Source organism: Betta splendens, chromosome 4 (assembly GCF_900634795.4).
Source record: "Betta splendens chromosome 4, fBetSpl5.4, whole genome shotgun sequence".
NCBI classification, from domain to species: domain Eukaryota; kingdom Metazoa; phylum Chordata; class Actinopteri; order Anabantiformes; family Osphronemidae; genus Betta; species Betta splendens.
In genome coordinates, this window is record NC_040884.2 from 26757615 (window position 1) to 26782375 (window position 24761).

Here is a 24761-nt window from a genome sequence, read left to right on the forward strand (position 1 = left end):
AGAAATGCCTCAACCAGACTTTCTGACCTCCATTGCGTGACTCTGTGACCTGCTGTCTGCTGGCGGAGCTCCCTCCAGGCCTGAGCTGTGGAGGGCAGGTGTGAGAGCTCCTTAGAAACAGGATTTATGGCTCTGGATGAACAGAAGCGCAGAGGAAGAGGGAGCAGTTGTGGAGGAAACGCTCAGACAAACAGTGAGTTCAACCCTTCAGACTCACACGCGCACAACAGGACGATTTGCTGGTTTCTTGCTTGCTTGGAGGTGGTCACGCGTGCCGAGCTGCAGGAGAAGGTGAGGCAGGCTCAGATTATACCTCTGAATAGCAGATCAGGGTTCCTCTTATAGAGCTCGTCTTCCTCCGAGACCTTCAGCTCATTACCACAGGACCACCCCCAAGGAGAACCCCCCTCCCACCCTGGACCTCAGCCCTAGAGGAGAGGGAGTGAATACACACCTCCTCCTCATGTTGCCATTGTCATGTCTGACGTCTGCCCCCCCCACTCCCCTGCCTCTGTTCCCCTCCGTCCCCTCACAGGGTGGCTCTTGTCGACACCTTTCCTGATTTGGACACTTTTGATGAGAATTCCCCACCTCAATCTCTTCTGTTTCCCTACTTAACCATCCCTGGGGCTTTGTAGATACACACACGTTCACAAATGACTCCATCATGCTCGCTGGCTTGCACTTGCACACACACACACTTTGCTCACTGTAGCCTTAATGAGGTCTCATCGTGTCTCCTCCTCCCTCTGCTTTCTCCTTTCCTCCTTGTAAAACTGTCATCGTTTTCATTTCTGTGCTCAACCGAGGTGTCAATTTAAAACAGTAGCTGAGACGAGTAATTGAGCTCATTCTGGAGTTAAAATTAACAGAAACTATTTTTTATTTTGTCACAGACTCTGTGATGTCTCCCACTGAATACAGTGGGTCATTTAGGATTAATCAGCATGAAAATGGGGAGCGCTGTACTGTATGTATGTAGGTGTGGTGGCTGTGCAGTAGGTGTGTGTGATGGGGAGGAAGGTCCGGGCTGCAGCAGAGGACCTCATCACGAAGGAGACGGGAAATTACTGCACGGGCTGCATTTCCAACAAGGCTCATCTGGTTTGGCACAGATACAGAAACCCGTCATCTGAAACGCGCTGGTACCTTCAGTCCAACAGTGAGTTCAGAGGAAAACGGTGCAGGAGCCACCTCAGGGGTTGGACACTGGCCAAGTATTAGCACTAATAAAAAACAGCTCTCACGTGTGACCTCCATTAAACAGCACAAACACACGTTATGTAACTGCTGAGAAAGCTGTCAAACAAGTGATACTTCTGTACCCAGTTCTGAAACTATTGCACGTTCCAAGAGAAAACATGTCCATTGCCAGTTTTCCTTACCTTGAAAAACGTTACATATACTTTATGTATTTTTTGTTTTTGTATATCCACATCCACACTTTTAGCATTTATTAGTGGAGATTAGGAGCAAGAAGCAGAGGACCTGGACTGACTAGGGAAGACCTTACTGTGCTGCACAAGGTGTCATGATCAAACCAACCCAGGTCACCTCAGACGTAAAGTAATAGTATTTATGCTTACTGTGTATTTTTTGTCCAAACACCAGCAGCTGGATATTCACATGCCCTTCTCTGAGGAAGTGCTGGCTCGGCACGTTGGGAGGCTGGTTATAGTAAGTGTGTTTGTGTGATGGATGGCCTCTTGATCCTGTTCTGCGAGAGGTAGAGGTGTAGTCCAACACTCCCAGCTGAAGCCTACACACACACACGCACACACACGCACGCAGGCACGCACACACACACACACACACACACACACACACTCACTCACACACTCACACACGCGCGCACGCACACACGCACGCACGCGCACACGCACACACACACACACACACACACACTCACACAAGCACACACACACACACAAGCACACACACACACACACACACACACACACACACACACACACACACACACACACACACACACACACACACACACACACACACACACACCATGACATGAGCAGCAGATTACTCTGTCTCTCATCAGCTGGTAGTTGTTTGTCTCCCTGAGGAGATAACCATTCGCTACGGCCCTGGACGGATGACGTAGGTTCTGTTCTGCTATATAAAAAAAACAAGCAACTAGTTTTATAATGGGGCAGTAACCAGCAAAATTAGCAGTGATAGGCGACGCTTGTATAAAACAACGTCAGATGTGAAGCTGGAGGCTGCAGCTAAAAACTGACATTTCTGGATCAATACATGAGCAAAAAAGGGAGAGAAGAGGGAGAGATATGGTTCTGTTTCCTTCCCTTCACACGGGCCTCCCTGTTTTACCAAGATGCTCTGCTATCGATCTGACAGCAGGCCAGTGTGTGTGTGTGTGTGTGTGTGTGTGTGTGTGTGTGTGTGTGTGTGTGTTAATCAAAACCCCTCTCAGTTCTTTTTGCACCATTTTCCTTGAAGAACTTCTCAGGCTCCCAGACATGAATTCCAACAGTTTCTGAGGCAGACCTGATCTAAAACGTTAAAAGCTCGTGTTAGTTGTCGATGGGAGTAAAAACGTTGTCTTTCATCATCTTTTATTCCTCACCTGATGCATATAAACAGTTCTGCCTCTAACCTGAGGTCTTAGAAAGTGGGCTAGAAAGCGTCAGGAGGCTGGATTAGAACGCTTCCTTGGCTCTAAACAACAGGGGAGATTACCTCATGACTGGAGGCAGGAGTTCCAATGTGTGTGGATGTGTGAGTTTTCTCTTTTATTATACACTATTATTATATTATTAATTGTACATGTCAGCCTCCCTAACAAATCCCCCGTATGGTTCTTTATCTGGGGATCAGAGGTTTCTGTAGAAAAGGGCTGAAACCCAGAAGAAGAAGAAGCAGGCAGGTACAGGTAGAACATTGAAGCACCACAGTGTGCTGCTTGGATTTGATCCAGGACCCGTGAAGCGTCCTGCTCTTTGTAATCTGCATGTGTTTTACTAATTCGAGGCCGTGTTGTTCCTATCTTGTCGGAGCCATCTCTAATGTAAATGCTAATGCGGCCAACTATTTGTGAGGCCTGCCGGCAAAATGTAGGAGGAGGGCACCGCGATTTTTGTGTTGTGTCAGATTCGAGAGCTCTTGGAAGTGCTTCCCCAGATGCGTTCAGCGCTGGAGCTCTATTTATAAAAAGTGCATTGAAGCCTGCGTGGAGAGCATTATGTTGTGTCAATATTTCAAACGGCATAAACCACGGCAATGTGTTACTCAAGCAAATGAGCTGAAGGGAGACGTCAGTGTGTGTGTGTGTGTGTGTGTGTGTGCGTGCGTGCGTGCGTGTGTGTGTGTAGCTACTCCCGAGGACACACGCACTGGCCTGGCCTACAATCGTCCCTATTTAAAATGCTAATTTCCTCTCTCCCGCAGGTGCCTAACTGTGTTTGAAGCTAAATTGCTCGTCATAGCAGGTCAATCTGAGCCTAATGAATTCAGCTGTTCTCCCATTACACTTAGCCATGCTGAATGGTGGACGACAGGTGCGCTGAGTGCTCGTGGGTTGGAAAGCAATGCCTGCAGCCTCTTCTTGCTTTCTCAGATGGATTTCCACATCGGTTGTGAATATTTCAGTGTTTGGATTGGATGAGACTTTGACCTGTGACCATCTCCATTACAGTGGATATTTTACTACGCTCGCTTACTCGTGGACACTATACTATTAATCACTTTGGGTCACTTGTCTCTAGTGACTCCAAACCAGCGTCTCTGACTTTAAAGCCACACAACTAACAGGAGGAGCATGTGCTTCATGTCAGGGAAATATTGTCTTTTTGCCATATTACAGGGCTGTTGTACAGTTTTCAAGGTACTTATTACAGAAGTAGTAGGTCAGTCCCACACTTTGTCAGGACAGAATGCACAAGATACATGACAGTGAGAAACATCAAACCTGTAAGGTTAACATTCAGCCTGAAAAAGACACCTTGATGTTCAATTCTGTTCGAATCAGCACAAAACACTGTAACTCAAGTAACGTAGGAGGTAAAACTCCACTGGCAGAGTAATAAATACACACAGAAAGTCGTAAACTTTACAGGGAGCAATCACAGGTTATGATCAGCATAATTTTACAACTTAGGGACCGATCCCCATGGATGAATGGATGAATGGATGGATGGATGGATGGATGGATGGATGGATGGATGGATGGATGGATGGACGGACGGACGGACGGACGGACGGACGGGTGGGTGGGTGGATGGATGGGTGGATGGGTGGATGGATGGATGGATGACGGGAGCTAATCTGGTATAAGTGGCAGATTTAAAGTTCACAGGCAGCTGTGATGTAAGACTTAATGCACAGCTATAAATTAGCTCACACAGCAGAGCCATGTGAGCTACTAGCACAGCAGCACCAGGCGGGGAGCTAATTACATTCATTCAGCGAAAAGCAGGATGAAATGAAAAAGGTTTTTTTCAACTGAATCCTTCATCCTGCTCACACTGGCCATTAAGAGTACTGTTCTTAATGGGACATCGCTGTGAGTGAGAGGGGACCGAAAGTGCTGGAGAAGCAGTTTCAACCTCAACATAAAGCATATGTATAAGGAAAAATGTATATTATTTATTTAATAATACTAATAAAGGAAACATAAACGTGTTATGGATGACATCCTAGCTGACTTTAAAGCAACGATGAAGCTTTGGGAAATAAAACACCCTGTTCCTCTCTCGCAAATCAAAATGAATGCACAATAAACTGCAGCCCTTCTCACACTTAGCTGCTGCAGCCTCGCTGGGTCTGGTCTGATCAGCAGCTCACAATGACTAACGTCTGCTAATTTTAGATTGCTGTATAACTGGCATTGTGGAGACGGGTTGTTGACTTTATACACGCTACCGTTACACTATGTGTTAGTTTTAGGTACAAAGGGTTCCACGCGGTGATTGGCATTTAGTTGCCTTAAAGCGTGACCTCAGCTCAGCACGGACCCACACAACGCTGCCGACCCACATCCAGCACGGGCTCCTGTGTAGCTGTGCAGGCGTCCGTCAGTTTCAGAGGGTTAACTCTCACATTCTCTCAGGAGCGGAGCGGAGCTAAAGCGGAGGCTTATGTAAGGGGAAACCTTGGACTAATCCGTCTCTCCCGTGGGTTTATTTTGGAGACGGTGAGGTGTCAGGTGAGTGCTGTTATGCTGTTGTTCCCCTGAGAGGCACCAGAATGCAGCAGGCGTATCGCCGGCCACATGCAGCCTCCTCCAACCTCTACTGAGTGTGAAGAGGGAGCAGTGACCACGGGTGGATGCTCCGGCAGCCGAGAGGTTGCCCTCAGCACGTCCCTCTTCATAGATGCCTGTCACTTCCTGCTGCACACTGATGACTTGCTAATCATGGAAATGTTGGATACGTGGATGCAGAGATACAGTTTGTGGCCAGATAGACAGGTCTGTGTGCTGTATTCAGTTAATGCCAGTCCCTGATTGTGTAATGTGTTAATACAGTGATACTCGGACATTTATGTCAACAATGTAAAGAAGAGCTCCTCACACGAACAGTTTGTAAACTTCAAATTATAGTTTAGATTAAACTAAACTATAAATCGAGGGCCAAGATTAACAAAGAAGAAGGGGAAAAGCTTCTCATTCTCATTTGTGAATCTCTGTGGAGGAAGAGGAGATAATGCGAGTGCAGACAAAAGCAGAGCAGAGCATTTAAGGCCCTCACTCTCTGCTCACATCCGAGCAAATGCTTCAGAGCTAAGTGGACGGTGCAGATGGAGCGCGAGCCCACAGCAGACTGCAGGAGCAGGAAGCAAGGCTGGCTTTGAAAGGCGAAGCAGTGGAGGTTTGTGCAGTAGCCGAGCCGCTCACATCAAGCATGAGCACACGCACTGCTTCGCTCCCTGAAGGCAGCCAGGATTTATTTGCCTGCTTGAGCCTGACAATGAGACAACTGGACAGTTATCCACCTCCCTTCCCTCGGACCGGCTGTCCCCGGCTGACCACACCCCCGCCGCTCTCATTGGCTCCCAACGCCGGGCCTGACAACTGATAGGCTGTGTGGGGAATTCTGAGGCCCAGGACTGGTTAATTATGTTAATCCAAGAAACCGATAAGGAGACGGTTTTAAAAATTTAAAACCTCTGGAAATGCACACTAACGCGGCACAACGTACAGACAGAGACTGTGTGAGCAAATATGAATGTGTTTTATGATTGTATAGAAATAATAATTGATCTTGTCCCAATTTTCATGAATCTCCATAAAAAGAACTCCAGCTTCAATTTTCTCCCACTTTCAAACACTGTAACAATTCAAATATTAAATTAGACATTCCCTCTGCTGCTGCTCTCAGCTCAGTGCTGCGCTCCTCCTTTGTTGCTGGTACGCTGCTGGCCTTTCCCCTCTCCTCTCGTTAGCCAAAGTCCGTGGGCAGATAACACTGCTTCACTGATCCACAACTCGTGAAACATCTCTGCTCTTCTATTTCTTTTTCCCACTCTGGTCAAAACCATCCCAGCAACTAAGAATTATTGCTGGGCTGTGTACTATCCTGTGTTTAGTTTGAGTTTAATCTCAATTTAGCAGCAGATCTCTAAGGTAACTTCATTTTATTCTGGGTTCAGTGGTCATGGATGAAACAGGTCATTGGTGGTCCCCAGAAGTGTTACCATCCATCCAACCATCGCAGAGCTGCAAAGTCCAGGAGCCATGAGAGAGTTTGCCTTCACTCTGTCAGACTTACCCTCCACCTTCCTAGAGGCATCACTGTCAGAGGTCAAAGCTAACCGAGGAAGAATCAAAGGAGTGAGAGAGGGAGGGAAAGAGAAACGGCAACGCAAACAAGAGAAAGTGCGAGGAGGGCATTATTCTGCGCCTACTTGGTTCCTCTTGTCTTGTGCCAAATACATTTCCTGCGGTAAACGACTACAAGAAAGTGTAGCGTGCAAAAATATACCTCAGTTTAAACCAAGACTTTTATCACATAATTCTGCTTCACTGTTCAAACATGCATCAGCTGCAACTGCAATATAGTATTTACAAAAGAACTAAAGGACATTTGCATGTTGACATCATCTCCTGTGTTTATTAGAAGCTGCTGAAATCAAAAGAGTGCGCGATATAAAGGTGGGCTCGAGCAACGCAAGAGGGCGATATGGGAGAGATGGAGTATCTGTGTGAGTGTAATTAACTCCATGGTTCGCCTCTCTGCAGGCCTGCGGCATGCTGCTCTGAAATGCTGATTCAGTACACAGATAGACAGCACAAGAGGGAGAGGAGGGCCAGGAAACGATGCAGTCAGACAGAGCAGGGTGCTGGTGGGAGCTGCATTGCTGTTGCACCGAACGGAAGATGATGTGTGTAAATAACACAAACAAAGCTGCTTAAATGCAGGAAGTAATGTATGTATTGTACCAAGATATGAGACAGGTTGTCTGCAGAGTAGAGTACTTGACTTTTTCCAAGTGCTGATTGTTTGCAGAGGCTTTACAGAGCGTCACTATCACACTATCATGAAGAGAACAGTGACATCTACTGGTGGAAGTAAAGAAGTGCACCGCACTGAGTTGGTACTGCAGGGAGAACCACACTCTAGCTGCTTGTGTTGTTCCTTCACCTTTCCAGACAGAAGGAGGAAGGGGATTCACTGAGCTGATACACACACACATCTGTTGGTCCTGAGTTTTCCTGAGCTACATGAGCAAGAATACAAGCCTGAGTGTGAGTGACTGACTGGGGGGTTAGTCACAGGTAAAACTAATCAGTCGGTCACCAGGCTGGGGGGCAGAGACAGCTCACACTAACATCTATAATGCATGCAGATGTCTATTACATAAACTGGAGCACAAAACAAAGGAGCCATTGAAAAGTGGAGATGTTTGGACAGATAACAAAAAGTATTAAAAATACAGTTCACATCAAATCCTTGTCACCATTTATTTGTCAGAGCATTTTGAATTTATGTAAAAGGTACCACACTGGAGAAGCACGGACATTTCTTTGGGTTGTTTCCAGTGGTATCATTAAAAAGTGTTCAGGGAAAAAATGTAAAAAAAAGCTAAATAATAAAAAGATACCCTGAATAAAACCAAAATTATGTGTGCTGCTACACACTGCGTGAGGTAAATAAGGCAAGTTTTAAATTAACAAAAGTTGCATGCAGGTTTGCATTAGTCCCCATCAGTGATTTCATACAATATGCATGAGTGCAGCATGTATTGTACAATAGAACACAATTAAGGAAACCACCTCGCAAATGGCATCTATAATGTGGTAGCGTAGTGTAAACATGTGTTAGGATACAGGAGGGCAGGATAATATTAAGCCGCCACACAGTAATAAATCTACATCCCACATACCATTAAAATGATTTCACCGAAATCATACAAGCTGAATTCGACACCCAAGCTTTTAATATGAAGCTTGTTGATCAAAATTCTATCCAAATGTCCAATCAGCAGCTGAAGTTTGAGGACGGGCAGCTCTCACACGGCATCTGTGTTTCTGTTTAGGTTGTGTCCATTCACCTGCTCAGCGTATTTGAGGGGGGTGTGGCCTCATCATCTTCCTTCTGCAAGAAGCCCCAAGACCTGAGCAGTTCAAACCTCTGGGCAGGAAGAGTGGAAAAGTAGTCCCTCTGTTTCTGAGAGTAGGTCTGGGCTGGCTGGATGATGTCTCTGTAGCTCCCGTCCTGATGATGCAAAGGTGTTTTATTACATGCAGAAGCCCCACTAAAACTGGTACAATCTCTAGTGGGACACACCACATACAAGTGGGTCTTCAACATGCCTTGTTGTGTATTTATTACCTGCCAGTGGAAGTTGAAAGCCTCCAGGAGCTGTATTCTGTCTTCTCTGGTGGGCACACAGTCAGGAGGAAGAGGCTGCACCACCTCAGCGCTCACAGTCACACCTTCAAACACCAACAGGGCTCTGATGGCAAACCAGCCTCCAAACTTCGGATGAACACACACTCCAAATATTTTCTGTAAACAGAGGCGGACACACAAATCCTCACACAGACACTGCAAAAAACAGCAACTGTTTAGCTTCCTGACAGGTGAACAGCATTACTTTTCTAGCCCAGGAATGATCAGGGACGTCAGATTGCTGGTAGTAGTAGGCGGCTCCTGAAACGTGAGCAGCTGTTTGTGCCAGGAACTTTGGCTTCCTGCTGGGCAGCAGCTCATAGTCATACCTCACGTCAACCGTCTGTCCTGAGAAACACTGCAAGCACAGAACGAGCAGAAGGACATACTTCAGATTTTAATTTCTCTGATTAATAAAATGATTAAGGCCCATGACTAAGGATTATTAAATGTCTCACCTGTGAGACAACAGAGGAGATATAATGTCTGACACACTGGTCTATGGGATCAGACAGGCCCTGGCAGCACTGCTCCTCCAAATAGGGCAAAAAGGCTTGTTCAAACATGGCGGGGGTGCTGAGCACCACCACTGCCAGGGTGTCATCTGGAAAAGCCAGGTGCAGGGAAGTCGGTAGCACAGAGTTATACCATCCAACCTGTACATGTTACAGTGTGTAGCAACAGAGAGAAGTAGGTGTAGAAACATTATCATTAAGATGAGAAAATAGATAATACAAATTATACTGTACTGTACTCAAACTGATGTCACATTAAGATTAGTTCTTTTTGATGTTTAATAAGTTCATACGCTCAGTTTTACAGGCTACCTCAACCCCAACTACACGTTAACGAACAGCTGTATAGACGGTAGGGTGGGTTTAAAGAAACATGCTAGACAAAGAGCGCTACAGCACCTTCAGAGGGTAGACTTCAAATCCACATTTTGATAAATGCTCCTTTAGAAGTCCTGTTACACTATCCACATTTGCACTAGAAGCCGCCATAGTTGCGTGTCAACACAAAACCTTGGATTATGGGATATGATGTTCTTTGACTTCCAAAGCCTAGCCCAAATTCAGAAGAATATAAACTCTTGTGTGTCTTTTCATTAATATGTCTAATGTCTGGAATACATAATAAAACAATGCAACTGTTGTTGCACAGTTTTAATACGGTTATTTTGTGTATGAAAACTGACTCATTTTCTTTACTTCAATACCCATAATGCATGTGGTCCAACGTCATACGCAATCACGTCGCCGTTATGGGGCTCCAGGATTTAAACGAGGAATTGCGTGTTTTCTTGTGAGTACCTTCATTTGGCAGCTAGCACGGATCTTTGTGTTTATGAGGTGTATTTAAACATTGGTTGTTAAATTGTTACACATATGTTTAGAGTACTGGCAAAACAGACATTGTTTGTAGGCTTTGAATATCTAACATCAGCCAAGAACGTAATGATGTGGTCGCGGGAGAAACGTACAACTGCCGCTAACTGAAATTAGCTTAGGTTGGCACAAATCGCTGTTTAGCTAAGGTTTAATTTGTGGCTTTCCGACACAGTGGCGTCTTTAAAGTGGGCCTGGCTTTGTTTGTGGTAGCAAGGATCTACCATCTACAAATGTCCTTCCGCGGCGTGGTCCTGCTTAGCTTATACTCAAAGCTATGTCTGGTTCTGGAGCATAGAAAGAGATATTGCCCACGGGACAGTGGATCCATTACATGATAGTTACCAGAAAGCTTGCAGACTCTGACACCTTAGCCGTATTCAGAAAAAACGATGACAACCCCCACATTGTAATTTAATCTCCCACCAAGTGTCTGGAGTTACTGTGTCGCTGTCATGCAGTAGTTTGTCATGCAGTGTCCGTGACAGCCCACATAACACCATCTACCTGACAGCTTCACTTCATGCACGTCCTTCTAGATCATCATCATCATCATCATCTCAACTATGAACTGGGACAATCAGCTGAGCTCCATCCTTTCTGCTGCAGATGGCAGTGTTGCAAAGATGAGGGTGTGTACACTTTATTTTGTCTAGTTTGTTTGAACATCTAGGAAAAACAGAAGCTCCAGAGAGTGTGTTCCTCTTTTATGTGTAGTAATTTTTGTTTCGAGAATAAGAGAGCCTTCCTTCCCTTTGTTGTGGTCAATCTGGCACGAATACAGTTGTAATTATTGTGTCTATAGATGGCAGTAATGCTTCAAATAAACTTAACCAGGGGGGGAATTCGTATTTCATGGAAAGATGCTTACTGTTTTTTGAGTTATTTACAGAGTTTAGAAAAGCCGTTTTAAATATGAAATGTATTTACAGGAAAGGCTGACCTCAACAGGGAAATTCACTAAAGGAGAAGGTGGGTGAACTGTTTTAGAGTTTTGAAATTGCCTGAAAGGGGAAGTCACCTGTATGTGTGTCTAATTATACAGTAGTACAGTATAAACATGTAAATTTGAACCCCTGATTTGCTTTAAACTCTTTTGTTCACACCCTCACTCAGCTTTGTTTTCCTCTCCAGACTTGTTTCCAGTAAGGGAGCGGATGCATGATTCAGATCTGGACCCTCCTACTCTTCCCCCTCGAGCCCCTCTTTCCCGTCAGCCTTCTTCTCCTACACCTGGTGTGCAGTGGGCAGACCTAGCTGCCATCCAGTCACAGCTCCAGATACAGAGCCAGGTGTGTAATTATTTGATTAATCCTGCTGGGTTTGGAAGGAGGAGGTGCTTTTACATTTTGTATTGCACTGTAATAGCATTTACATTATTTTAAATCCCTCCCTTTTTTAAGGCAATTGATTCTCTGACCCAAAAATACCGTGACATGGAAAGAGAGAGACAGTCACAACAGTGTCACATTCAGATGCTACAAGGTAGGAACACTGCCCAGTGATCACTTATTTTTAATTCTGGGTCATAAGATGACCTAGAATTGAGTTTTTATTTTTTTGTCCTTTATATAAACACAACTACAAAGAACTTAAGTTATTGGCTATGTTAGGAATTCTTTAAACATATATTATCAGTTATGTTGGTTTCAACATTCCTCTAATTTTAAAACCAGTGGGATTATTAGCACATTATCTTATATTAATCTGTCCTACTGTACTGGACTTCTAATAGCTCAGCATTAATATAAAGGTTATTGGACTGAAAGTAGAACCTGCGTTTGTTGCCTTGTACAAGGTTGTGTATGTGCCCCGTAAAGCCACTGATGAACATGGTAACAACTTCATCAATGACTCCACCAACATAGCACTGATAATTGAACAAGGTGGCTAAAATGTCTTTTTACCAATACCGACCACAATAAGTGCATACAATCAATAATAGAACACTTATTTTCTCAATTTTGCATATAATGAGCAATTAAAGCATTTGTTGCAAGAAATAAGCACTGCAGAGTTTGTTGAGTATGGTTATAGTGTGTTTGTTTTTCGTCTTGATATTAATGTTTAGAACCAACAAATAAATAGTCCTACCTAATTGATGTCAACATTTTCATATTCAAATATGTCGGTGAGGCTGCTATGATAGAAAGATTGTCCTCAGTATAATGTTTTTCTTTTCCAGAGGAAATTCACAGACTGCGTGAGGAGCTTAGGGAGAGGGAAAGAGAGAGGGACAATTTAAGGGTTGAACAAAGTCCGGGAGCTGAGAGAAGGATGGAGCAATGGAGGAGAGAGGTTGGACGTGAGCTGAGCAGTTTGCGGGGAGACATCTCCAGAGCCACATCACTAGGCAACCTGGAAGAGAGGTGGAGCTGCAACACTAAACTCATGATAGGTCCCGCTCATGAAAATGTTGACACCTCAAGTAGAATTCAGGGTGCCGTTTTTTTAAATCTTGGGACAGTGGGTAACGGCAGTACTTATTGTATGAGACTTTTCTATCTCTTCTTTTCTTTAAGGTTTAGCTCTAAGCTTCGGCGTGAAGAGCTTGAAAACCTACAGAAAGAGGTGGACCAGCTGAAAACACGACTACGTGAGTCTCCGACATACAATGCTCTTGTATCGATTTTGCAGGACTGCACTTGTCCTGAGCTTAATGCTGGCTTACAACATAAAGGCAAGCACAGTCTTGCTCACATCATGTGCATTTTATTTGCCGCTTGACAGGAAGACAGGAGGAGAACACGTTCCACCAGCAGGCCGAGTCCAGAGAGAGCAGGAGACAGTACGAACGCAGCTGCAAGGTACGGTACACACATTATATCATTACGTTGTGTTTGCGGTTTGGCGGGTTTAAATCTTTCAGATCTCTACCTTTTCTTTTGTGTGCTTTGTTAAGACACTGGAGGAGCTGACAGACAGCTACAGAACTCACAGCACTGATCTAGCCAAAACTGTGTCTCAGTATTCACACACACAGCAGGAGGTCCGTCAGATCAGGTACATATGTGAGCGTGTGGATGTAATTATGCATCAAATGATTTGGCTTGTCCCTTTAATGAACATTACCTCATATTATCTTGTATTTACAAACAGAACAGCTGTTTCAGAATTGCAGGAGGAGGTCAGGAATCTTCTGCTTCAAGAACACGAGCAAGCACCTCTTCTGTCAGCACACACATCAGGCAGGTTTCTTTCTCTCCCTGGTTTTCTCACACCCACAGTATTTAAAACCTTTAACTATTTAATCACATTTTTTTCTGTATAATTCAGAAGCTTCACCACTTCCTCGCAGCCGTAGCCGAGGGGTCAGAATTGAAAAAACAGACTCTGACTCGGAAGATTTTAGCCCAACCCCAAGCCTCGCAGAGGTCAGCTCCGATGATCTCTCGTGGCTGGAAGACAAGGAACCTGGTAAGAATGAATGAGAGCCACTATACCATTGAGCTCTCATTTCACCTGCAGCTATTAAAGTACAAAATGCTGAGTGATCCACTCCACTTGTTTGTCAGTTACGCTGTCCACCTGTGTGTACAGCAACACAGTCATGTTGGATCTCAAACACAAGCTCCAGTTGAGAGAGAACAGAGAGCAGGCTGCCAGATGGGCACAGGCTGATGACGGGTATACTGTAGCAGGATGGGACATGTAGTCCCCCCCCCCCCTCCTCGCACACACACACACACACACACACACACACACACACACACACACACACACACACACACACACACACACACACACACACACACACACACCTGGCTCAGCCTTTGCCCTTATTCATCCCAGTACTGTAGGTCTGACTCAGTGTGGAGTGCACTGTGTCTATTAACAGAACAGTCAGACATAATGGAAAAAGTGGCCTTTGATATGGATAAGAATATTAAAGCTAAGGCAAGCTATGTCAATTTCCAGTCTTTGTGCTAAGCTAAACTAAACATCCTGATTTTTGTTTCATGTTTAACCATAATAAATAATAAAACAATAAACTTCTGGTCAAACTTGGAATGAGAATGTAAGTAATTGTTCCCTTCAAGACTCATGCGCATTCTCTGCTCACCCCAGAGAGTTAGTGTAACAGGCGGTAGATGTTCCCAAAAGAGATTACAATCTCAAAATTCTTACCAGACTGTTTTGGGCCCATGAAGCCAGTTAATTTGGGTTCGTAGCCACACTCAAACTGGTCTGGTGATGTGGGAAAACATGTCTTTGTCTTTCAACCTAATGCCAAATTAAGGCAGTCTCTCATAAAAGTTATATTCTCTGATCTTCAAATCTAGCTCCTCATCAGAAGCCGCGAGTGCGTCTTAGCATTCAGTCCAGACGGAGTCACTTTGCTGGTTTGGGGTCTGATCTGGAGGAGGATGATGAGAATGACGCTGATCCTGATGATCTCCTCAGTGGTGGTGACGAGGATGAGGGCGACGACGACGACGACCTGAGTCTTGATGACCTCTAACATGTCATTAGAGACTTTTTCTCCCAGCAGTGAATGTATTACATTTTTAATATTTATTTGACAGTATCACTAATTTTTAAGAGTTGCAAGCTTGTGAAACTCAAAACATAGAAGTAGCCAGGAAAAGACAAACATATGGCTTATTTCCTATGTAGTCTCGGGGGAATGTGAAAACAAACAGAGGGGCAGCAACAGTTCAGACTTGGCATCCTCTGTGGAGTATTACTGCTGGTTAACTGACCTGATTAGACCTGTATGTTTATGCCTGTGGGGAAATTTCTGTAAGTGCGGGAAATTCTCAAATGCTATTTATAAACTGTTACCACAACCATTAGGGCCTCGGCACAGATTTGCACAGGGTCAGACTCATTTGCATTTATTATTGATTTCGTGTGTATTCAAATGCGGGGTCCCTTGTAGCACCCTGATCACAGAGTGCTGAAACAAAGCCACCAAAGATTCAGCAAATGATAACTCATTTGCTTGTTTGAAAAGTCGTCACTAAAGTCTGTTTCTCAGTCCAGTGTGTGACATCTGCTAAAGGCTTACAATTTCAAACTGCTGACTCGTGTTTTAGGTCTTTTGCTGAGCACTGTGATGACTGCAGTTTCTCTCGAAATGATCCACAGTAACTGTGTCCACACGTCTGCAGTGGTTGATTGGAGCAAACTGAAGAGGCAAGCAGCTGTTGCTCCAAGGTTTTTCTTGGAGCTTCTCATTCAGAGTTTAAAGGTGCAGCTTTGTGCCAGCAGGCATTTTTTTCACCACAGGCACAGCTTTTCACTGCAAATCTGACTGTGCCTAAACCTTAGGCCCAAAACTGAAAGTCAGTCGCCAGCCAGAGGATATAATGTTTTCATTGTTGCCACACCCTCTGCACCCGTGTTGTGCCCTTCTGATGATAGATGATGGCTCCTTCCAGGATTATTGGTAGAAACACTGCGATTGGCCTGCTAAACCACAAGGATTGGTTTTAAGCAAGGCGGGATTTAAATAGTTATGTTTAGGTTTGTTATGATTACAGATTTTCAGGGTTAGGTAGCATTTGATGTGGTCAAGTTTTGGACAGAACTTTCCTTCTAACTAAAGTAAAATCCACAAGGACACCATTCATCAGTGTGCGTTTGATTTGCAAAGAAACATACACTTTGCGTAAAGCCGGTATTTTTTAAATTAACAAACGAATTTAACTTTAATAATGTTCTCTTAGAAGTTTGATCACTCGAGCGTGATCGTCATGTTTGGAGTTCTGGTGATCATGCACTATACGCAGTGCTACACATTTCAGCGTAGCAGGATTAATGGGTATTTAATGGGTTTCTCTTCCTCACATAATGGACTCCTAGGTCCAGAAGTGTTCTGCTGAGGGATGAGCTTTTGATTCCTGGTAATGCAGCTAAAGTGAGGGCATGGAGAGTGTAATGCAGACACTACCTCACTGCTTCTGTGATCTCTTCATATACATTTCAGGACAGTAAAGACCATTAAGAGTGGCTCTATGCTGTGGAGCTGTTAAATATTTCACCACGCTGACATCCACCACCAAGGATCCTAGCTTCACAGTGCAGAGCTGTGGCAGGAGTTTAGGGGCAGCTGGGCGTGGATATGGAGACTTTAAGTCACCAACCAGTTCCTCAAACAGAACTGATTCAGAAAGTGCCGTAGGCAAAACAGTATTTATACAAATCCTCTGTAAGTCGTGTTTCTTGTATAGCTGTTAATATTGTGGTTAAAGAGTCATTTATATAGAAAGAGCTTGTGTATTTGTTACTGTGGCCACAAAATAGCTGATGAATCAGACCTTTCTACTGCAGTTATAATGTATTTGCCAAGTATTGTGCAATGGTGCTGCAGAGAAGCAGTGCACTTATTCATTCACCGAAAGTCTGTTAAAGAAATGTTTTGTGTTCTTTGTCTTCAACAATAAAAGACTGTGTTAAAGTTAAAGAGGTACTTTTATTTTTGTGGTGGCTTTTGTACATGACTATTGTGCTTTTGTTAGTGTTGAGCGCTAAAAATAAATTCTTAATAAAACATCTGAAGTGGGAATGAGAAAAAAATCTGAGTTCAGTTTCAAAAATCTTTAATGAACAACGAACGCCACATCTGGCAGCAAAGACTCTTTCAGGACATGTAACGAATTTAATACAAGTCTTTGTAGACATTTGAACCAAATATGAGATAAGTGGATGGATAAAAGGGACAAATTACAAAAAGCCCGATGAGTGACATCATTATGTGACTCACATGCTATGAATTCTACATTCAGTAGATGTGATCTCAGTGTAACTCCACATCTGTGGCAGGTTCTGGACTCTCCACCAGCACTAATTAAGGGAATGTCAGCCTGTGGAGTTTGCACTAAGGAGCAAAGTTGGGTTTACTTTAATTTGTCACCCACCTGTGCATCAAAAAATAAACAGCAATTACAGTTCCCACCTCCATTTGGAGACATCTTGATGTGTGACGTGGTTTAATCCAACCAGATTTCCATCAGGTTCATGCAAAATTAACATGTTTGTGTCACACAAAATAATAATCCCATGAGTTTCCTCCACTTGTATTTGTGTGACGCAGTCATCAGTAGTATTTACAAATGCACAGTACAATGCTAACATTGTGTGGAAAGGCCACTGGCCAATTTTAGTCCGCAGCCGTCATCCTTTGAATGAATGCCTCATGGTAAACACACTCAAGGCAAGTCTTCAAACGCAGACAAGTCGGAGCAGCTATCAGGCCCTGAGCGCTACAGGAGCCGCACAAAGCTGGGAGAAGGGCTGATCCTTCTGTTAGCTGGTACAAATACTCATCCAAACCTGACGCTACGCTGTGTAAGGCACTCTCTTAGATTTAAAGCACAAAACATGCTCCGCACATGTCGAAAGCAGGCGAACAGGCAAGAGGACCTTTAACACAGAAAAGCAAGCTTTTTAAATCTTGTTCTGCTTCCCAAGAAGCCGCACAAGCGCTAACAGGCTCACACGTGTGCATACACGCAGACTACATTTACAACTACGAGCCAAATGCTCAAAACAATTTGATCCGTTTCTCCCCATTCCTGAAAAAATAAAGTGCAACCCCATTAACACTATGCTCAGGTCATTTGTTACGTTCATTTATCTTCTCATTTGTCTCCCAGTCGGCCTGTTGGACCAGACTCAGAGCATTAGTTTAAGGAAACGAGACCAGTGTCTTCGGGGAAAAGTCTATCAGGACAGATTGAATTTGTCCCTCACTGTGATGGATGATGGCAGCTCCTGCTTTACACCCTTAAACTTAGGGACCTACAAATATATCACACAATTCCAAAAGTTGAACTTCTTAATTGATTGTTGACCTAATCTGTAATTTAGAAACCCAATATTAACTTTCCTCCAAAAGGACCGGATCGTGGGCGAAGCTTTCGCCCACGACGGGAAGTCCATTCCTCCCCGTCAGTGATCTGGATAAATGAAAGCAATCCAGATTCGCTTACATCTACCGAGACGACATTCTGCATGGTGCCGATTAAGGAAGCGGAGCCAGGTTCGTCCACTGCGGTGGCATCGTCCTGGGCTGAAGGACTCTATCAGTAGGTGTACATGGATAAAGGCGTGTCTTCCATTTCATCCTGCCAAAAAAGGTACCAAACGCAACTAAGTGCACCAGTCTTCACTCTTTTGCACATTTTCTATCTTGTAGTAAAACAGGTAGACTATAGAACCTTCATAATTGTTCATTGTATTTATAATTTACTTAGTTTTACAATAATATAAATACTAATAACACATTTTTATTATCATTATTATGTTATTATTGCTGCATAAATATATTCATTGAAGCCATATTCCAGCTGTCCTAGTAAATATTTTATAACTAGTATTAGTCAATTAGTTATTAATGGTTATTTACATTAGTTACAGAGTCTTAACATACAAAAACCACCTGCTTCGCATTAATGTTATTTGATTGGATTTGTAGTGGTTTTGCCAAAAAAGGTTGAGGAGGGCGTGACAGTGAGCTACACGTGTGCTCACCAGTACAGCTGAGCTCTGAATGATTAGCCCTCGCTGTGTATTTGAACCAAACCCTTAACGTTCCATGGAAACTGAAACAAAGGGATGAGTTTTAAAAGACTGTCATTTATTCTGATGATATTAATCTGGGCCGGTTGTGTGAAGATGCTGGTTTTGGCCTTCAAGCCCGTCCCACAGCCTAACAACGGTGGCACAAATCCTGTGGATGGGCTGGAACAACTTACCACGGAAAAACTGGACTCCTACACCTCTTTAAGGAGACATGTAAAAGCCTTATTAATATTGAAGTAGTGCTTTGGTTATGGGCGGTTTCATGGAACAGTTAAAGGTCTGGTTTGCCGCAGAGCTCGGCTGATGAACGGGCCGCACCACTCGGCTCACCATAGGTACCTCCTGCAGCCTGCGGAACGCTGGTCGGCTGTTTCTTCGGCGCAGCTTCAGGAAGAGGAGTAGAGCGATTACGACGGCGGCGATGACGAAGGCTGACACCAAGCCGGCCTGGAGCGAGTTCAGAGTGGAAGACTGGCTGGACATTGTCGCTGGAACAGAAACGCAGGAGATGCATTAACACACCGTATCCCGCACAAACACGCACTTTCGATCAATGTGGTGTAGACAGAACGTCCACAGCGTCTCAAATGGTGGTGTGTTACTGGAAATTGAACAGAGCGTGCAGCAGCGTGTGCAGGTCAATTGTTGTCAAACAGAGGAGTGTGAGGTTTCTATTGTGTTCTAGTTCTAGAGCTCACCGTGAAACAAATGCATTTAATCATAGGATATTTCAAAGATTTCAAATGATGTTTATATGACATTAAACAAGGCCATCCTGTTTACACCTTATTTATCTTCATGTCTGCATTTGTGCATCTGTGCAGGGGGTCTGTTTATCTGTTTCTCAAGATGTCGCCAGGGGTGAGTGTTTCGTAAACTTAGATGTTTTTTATGTCCTCTGCTCGAACGTAACAACAGTCTGAAAGCCGTGGATGCGCTCTGCTCCTCCGGGTAATGGAAAGAGGCGAGTTGCCAAGTGTGGCCTAATAAAACCGCACAGAGCGAGAGAAAATTTGATATTTTAGCTGCAATCAAGCCGTTCACCAGCGGCCTTTTTTTTCCTCTCAGTGAAAGTCTGAGCCTGGAAACAGCCCTTTCATCGTGGGGATGAAGGTTATGTATGTAAGGCATGTCCACGTTATAGATCTAGAAGACAAACTGCGTATATAAATCATTAAGCAAACAGACAAAGAGAGAAGGAGGCAGAAAAACAAGGAGAACTGTGCGTTCTCAGGGCCAAGGGTCTCATGACCGCACAGAGGCGTAATTGTGGAGTGCTTGGTGGTGACAGTGCTGGTGGAAGACGTGGTGCGCGTTTGTGTCTGTGTGTGTGTGTGTCAAAGGGAACACTGGCTTGTGCTGGAAAACAAAGAACAGCGTCGCCTTTGTTGTGAAGCCAACTCACTTGTGGCTCTGTCAATATCCACGCAGTGAATAATCCACAGTGAGCGTACAATCAACACAGTTCAGTACAGTTGGACTTACTGTTGCCCCCCGCGTTGTGCTGCGATGCGCTGGCTTTGATCGCAGTGGTGGAGTTGCCTGCTGGGCTGATGGTGGACGTGCTCTGCGTAGTGGTGGCCTGTGCCTGCGGCGTTAAGGGAGTCTGTGTCTTGTTGGTGGGCTGCTCCTGCAGGGGGTGGGTGCTGTTTGCTGGACTTGTTGTGTTGCTGGTTGTAGCCGAGGGGCTGGTTTTAGGCTCCGCTGGCTCCGTGGCATTCGCGGCAGGAGAGGATGCGTTCGTTTGGGGCTGCAGGGATGTGGAGGTGGGCACGTGTGCGGGTTGCGCGGGGCTCGTGGCGTTCTCGTTCTCAGTGTGGTTTTGGAGTGAGGGGTTTGTCACGTTGGTGGTGGGGAGGTGGTGAGAGGTGGTGGCGTTGCTCACAATAGAAGGTGTTGGTTCTACAGAGAGAAAACATTATGATTAAACTACTGGAGACAAAGACAAGCTCAGTGTGTGGAAGCAACATACTAACATAAACAAACTGTACTTTGATGAGTGTTGCAGTTTATATAATGATTGTGTTCAACAAAACAACTAAAGGACCTGTTCACTCATTTTCTGAATTTCTGCACCAATTCAGTTTTCTATACTCAGCTTTGACAACTACTTTTCAGTAGAATAAACTTCATTAAATGCTAAGACTAACTTATTTGATCCATTATTTTTTGATCCCTTCGTTCATGAATTCATGAGCAAACTGCTTCAAACCTAAACACCGTCCCACATGTCTGGATGTTACACCCGCTTAGCATATCTGCATGCGTATGCTAGCATACGGTTCAAAGCGCCGCGGCGTCGCTACCATGACAGTAGACCTGTGCTTTGTTAAAGTGCAAATTTACACCGCTTTGAACACGACACATGGAAATCATTCACCTCTCACTGAACTGAGGTTGAGCGGTAGACGAGAATCTTAAACATTAACACGTGGATGAGTTGAACCACGGGATGAGTGAGATACCGGCTCAGCAAATGCAAAGAGTCCCTTTACACAGAACAGGCTGCATGCGGAGCCGCGAATGTGTTAACGAGTCAGGCGTGTGAACCAGCTGAATGAGAGAGAGAGAGAGAGAGGGCGTCTCAGTGTTGCCCCTCTACCTCTCTCACCCTGTCGTGAAAAGTCACACAGCGGTAATCGCTGCCTCAGAGCTGTTTTCTCCTCTCCCCACAGACCACGCATTTTCAGGCGACCTCGCTCCGTCTCCTTCATCTGTTTCGTACTTTCTATCTTGAACCGCGCCCCCGTTCCTTTCCACCTCTGAGGGTTTTTTGGGCCTTCCTGTCTGTATTACGCTTATGGCCTTTTCCTACAGCACTCGAAACCTGCCACTCACTCTGTGGCCCGAAAATGGAAAATAAAGATAAGACTGTTAAATTTAGGTGCTAAGCTTCAGGTCAGATGCTTTCAACTCAATGCTGTGACTAATTTTCCCAACGAGCAAATCACAAAACAGGAAGAGGAAGCAGTTTTATTGTAAACAACACAGGGCTACGGGTCTGGATCTGAAAGCTTACCGCTCTGGTTCTTTGGCGTATGTGTCAGAGTGATGTTTTTCCCGACTGCAGGCGTGCTGGCGGTGCTGGACTTGGTCGTGACAGTATTTGGTGTTGGGGCAGCTTGGCTGGGAGCAGTATTAGCAGTGACGTTGCCATTATCTGATGAGGAGAGAGGACAGGGATGAAGTTTGTGACTCCTTAAGTTGAGTATAGTTTCCTTGCAGATACACAAATATCTGTTCTTATATTCTAATAACTAACTAACTAACTAACTAACTCATATTACTCTTGTGTCTTTTGGGAACTGAGACCGAGAACCACACTCTAAATTGAGCCCAACAGTCCCACTCATGCTCTCTGACCAGTCTTTCGTGCAGCCTCCCTTAAAAACTCCTTGCGCTTTAAAGCGACATCGTTAGAACGATGGCCTTCCATCTCGCTCACCCTTTGTTCTGATTTTATAGCGTTACAGCACAAGGCTTCATATCTGTTTCTACTAGCGTCTACTTGATGACAACCAGAGCACTAATATAATGTAATGTCATTACTGCTCGGCAACACACGGCCTCGATGCCTTTCATTACCTCCGTGATCACTCACACAGAGACACAGAGCAAAAGACCTGGCTGAACTCTGAATGATACAGAAACAGACACTCATACACAGACAGAGGTGTTTGGCTGCATAATACTGGCCCTGTTCCTTTTCCTTCAGCTCCATTTACACATTTATTAGAGTGTCTGTTTTGTATATATGTATATATATATGAGCGTATGTGTATGTGTGTGTGCGCACAGTCTCTGGATGAAGAGAACCACTGTGTTCACAGTTGAACACTCCTCTATCCAGATGTTACGGCCTCTTAGTTTTTCAGGCCCGTGCAGCTTCTACCGTCTCCTGCTCTAATACCTTGACCCTGCCAGTGAAGGGAACAGCCAACCCTTTATCGCCACACATCTGTTCATTTAGCCTAATACCTGCTCCTGTTGAATGCCAGAAAGGCGTTTTGGAGTCCATATGCAGATACTTCCCAGGTAATTTCCCCTTTAAGCAGCCGAGCGCTGAGCCATCCTGCCCTTGGCCTTTGCATCCGTACTTACTGGCAGACCTGTGTGTGAACTCTCGAGCTGCCTGCCGGGCCTCAAGCCTCTGCGAGCAGCCAGCTCACGTGGGCTTTCAAAACACCAAGCACTCTGTCGCAGTGGTCAAACTGTCCAACTAGGACTCGTCACATGAAAACATAGATCGTGGTCATGAATATTAAACTAAACCTAATCGTTTAGGCCTAAATATGTGATAACACGAGTAATAAAACATGGACAGTGTTCACGTGTTCTACCCCCATCACATACTATTATTAGAAATTGCGAAAAAAGGTATGTGTGCTAAAAGTGGAACAGAAAGATCATTGTGTGTAAGAACACACTTTAAATGTTCTTTGCTCAGTGAGAATTAGGGATCTGTTCATCTGGAAACAAATACTAAGAGCTTGAAAACTATAAAAACAAAGAATGTGAATAAACCATTCGTAATGTGGCCAACTGGCAACCAACACGAGATCATTGATAAGCGCTTGAATGCAAGTCGGAAGCTTAGCTCGCTGAACAAGATGGCAAAACTACAGAGAGGAGCCAATTAGCAGGGAAGCGCCAGCACGAAGTTGGAGGTGTCACACATCCACTCATTTACAGCTAATAAAGCTCCTTCGAAGGAACCGAGCCGGTTTCACTTTCACTCTGTTTTACTGGATGTGACCGACGCAACTGGTTTGTTTCTACCAGCCAGTTGCGTCGGTCACATCCAGTAACAACGAACACTGTAGAACTTGTAGAAACACGCCAGTGGTGTCACTTTCGTGTGAGTGGAGGTGGGACGAGGCCTCGGACCCAGGTAGAAGTGAACGGCGTAAACGTAGCCGCGTGGAGCCAAAACAACGAGGAAGGAGGAAGTGATGGGACACGTAAACGCGGGGTTCGTGTGTGAAATGCTGAAACTCTGCTGCAACACAGTGAACTGGACCACAGCTGGCGTGTTTACCGTAACTCGGAAAAGCCACAAGCGGAACTCGGATGTCCACACTTCGCGTGTATTCGTGGTGTAACACAGAGGAAACAAGTTGACATCTCACTATAAACTCCACAACTCAACTTTATGCTGTGACCGACATGAAAAAAAGTGTGAGGACGTAGAAACCTCTGCTCAAAGCAGGTGTGCGGGGATTGTTTGCGTAGCGGTGTTACTAACTAACCAGGCGACTTTTTGTTGTGTTTAAATATAAAGTAAACAATCAAAAGATGTTATTTTATCACATAGAACAAACGACATTCTTCCTACCGTGTTCGGCCACTGCCAAGTTAACGAGCAGCAGCGCACACAGGGCAAACCAGAGTTTGGTCTCCATCATTTACGTCCTTTAAGGCCACAGCAACAAGAGACGTTTTAGTCTAAAAATCGACTTTCTTCTGCCCCAGTTGTCGCTTGATTCTTCGGCCTCTCTCGTCGGTAGTCCAACGCCGCGCGTTAATTGAGAAGTCAAAGTCTCTGACGGCTGTGCAGCACCCACGGACCGCGGCTCTGCGAGTGTATGCGTGGCTGACGGAGAATGAAGGAGGAGCGCGCGCCACGACCGCTCTCTCTCTCTCTCTCTCTCTCGTTCTCTCTCTCTCTCTTTTTTTACTGTCTTTTCCTTTTTCGCGCCCTCTCTGTCTTTAAGTCTCTTTCTCTCTTTTTTGTCGCTCTCTCTGTTTCTCTCCCCCGCATTGGAAACAGTGCCACGTGTTCCTTGTTTAAAATAGTGGCTCTGATTCGACGCGTACAGCTAAAGAAAATATGAATTCATCATCTGCTTAACTCTATATTTCGATTAGCTTGTCTACAACTATTGTGCGACTAAAGTGTTTGGTCATTTACCAAGTAAATAAATGTATAGTAAAAAACAGCACAGACTCTATTATTATTAAATTTGCACTTAAGTTT

General features: G+C 44.7%; 3 protein-coding genes across 4 annotated transcripts; 1 reads left to right on the plus strand and 2 right to left on the minus strand.

The window, feature by feature from the left end:
* Positions 1-7388: 7388 nt before the first annotated feature.
* mmachc (metabolism of cobalamin associated C) lies at positions 7389-9929 on the minus strand. The gene is made up of 5 exons (XM_029149176.3): positions 9782-9929; positions 9326-9523; positions 9073-9225; positions 8808-8984; positions 7389-8690 (listed from the first exon to the last, which is right to left on the minus strand). The coding sequence occupies exons 1-5, from the start codon at positions 9869-9871 to the stop codon at positions 8523-8525; spliced, it is 786 nt and encodes a 261-aa protein (XP_029005009.1). The 5' UTR covers positions 9872-9929; the 3' UTR covers positions 7389-8522.
* A 252-nt stretch (positions 9930-10181) lies between these two features.
* Positions 10182-16664, plus strand: LOC114853824 (RNA-binding protein 25). The gene is made up of 12 exons (XM_029147632.2): positions 10182-10219; positions 10795-10887; positions 11188-11227; positions 11390-11547; positions 11659-11740; positions 12441-12624; positions 12778-12851; positions 12986-13062; positions 13158-13258; positions 13355-13443; positions 13532-13672; positions 14539-16664. The coding sequence occupies exons 2-12, from the start codon at positions 10822-10824 to the stop codon at positions 14715-14717; spliced, it is 1191 nt and encodes a 396-aa protein (XP_029003465.1). The 5' UTR covers positions 10182-10219; positions 10795-10821; the 3' UTR covers positions 14718-16664.
* A 119-nt stretch (positions 16665-16783) lies between these two features.
* On the minus strand, positions 16784-24432 carry LOC114853825 (uncharacterized). 2 transcript variants are annotated; one of them, XM_029147634.3, is made up of 5 exons: positions 24120-24432; positions 21804-21944; positions 20270-20686; positions 19124-19272; positions 16784-18327 (listed from the first exon to the last, which is right to left on the minus strand). In XM_029147634.3, exons 1-5 carry the CDS (start codon positions 24187-24189, stop codon positions 18286-18288), a joined length of 819 nt encoding a protein of 272 aa, XP_029003467.1. In that variant the 5' UTR covers positions 24190-24432; the 3' UTR covers positions 16784-18285. The 2 variants fall into 2 exon arrangements, with proteins under 2 accessions (XP_029003467.1, XP_029003466.1); XM_029147633.3 differs by having other exon boundaries at positions 19115-19272; positions 24120-24424.
* Between the last annotated feature and the right edge of the window lie 329 nt (positions 24433-24761).

Bases quoted from the DNA above. Each gene is read 5' to 3' on its own strand.
- mmachc (XM_029149176.3), bottom strand. From the start codon at position 9,871: ATGGCGGCTTCTAGTGCAAATGTGGATAGTGTAACAGGACTTCTAAAG. The intron at 9,226-9,325 runs GTGAGACATTTA...CTGTGCTTGCAG, and splicing joins TCTCCTCTGTTGTCTCACAG to TGTTTCTCAGGACAGACGGT. The intron at 8,691-8,807 runs GTAATAAATACA...TTGCATCATCAG, and splicing joins CTTTCAACTTCCACTGGCAG to GACGGGAGCTACAGAGACAT.
- LOC114853824 (XM_029147632.2), top strand. From the start codon at position 10,822: ATGAACTGGGACAATCAGCTGAGCTCCATCCTTTCTGCTGCAGATGGC. The intron at 11,548-11,658 runs GTGTGTAATTAT...CCCTTTTTTAAG, and splicing joins AGCTCCAGATACAGAGCCAG to GCAATTGATTCTCTGACCCA. The intron at 11,741-12,440 runs GTAGGAACACTG...TTTCTTTTCCAG, and splicing joins TCACATTCAGATGCTACAAG to AGGAAATTCACAGACTGCGT.
- LOC114853825 (XM_029147633.3), bottom strand. From the start codon at position 24,189: ATGATGGAGACCAAACTCTGGTTTGCCCTGTGTGCGCTGCTGCTCGTT. The intron at 20,687-21,803 runs GTAAGCTTTCAG...TTCTCTCTGTAG, and splicing joins TACGCCAAAGAACCAGAGCG to AACCAACACCTTCTATTGTG. The intron at 19,273-20,269 runs GTAAGTCCAACT...TTTCTGTTCCAG, and splicing joins GCACAACGCGGGGGGCAACA to CGACAATGTCCAGCCAGTCT.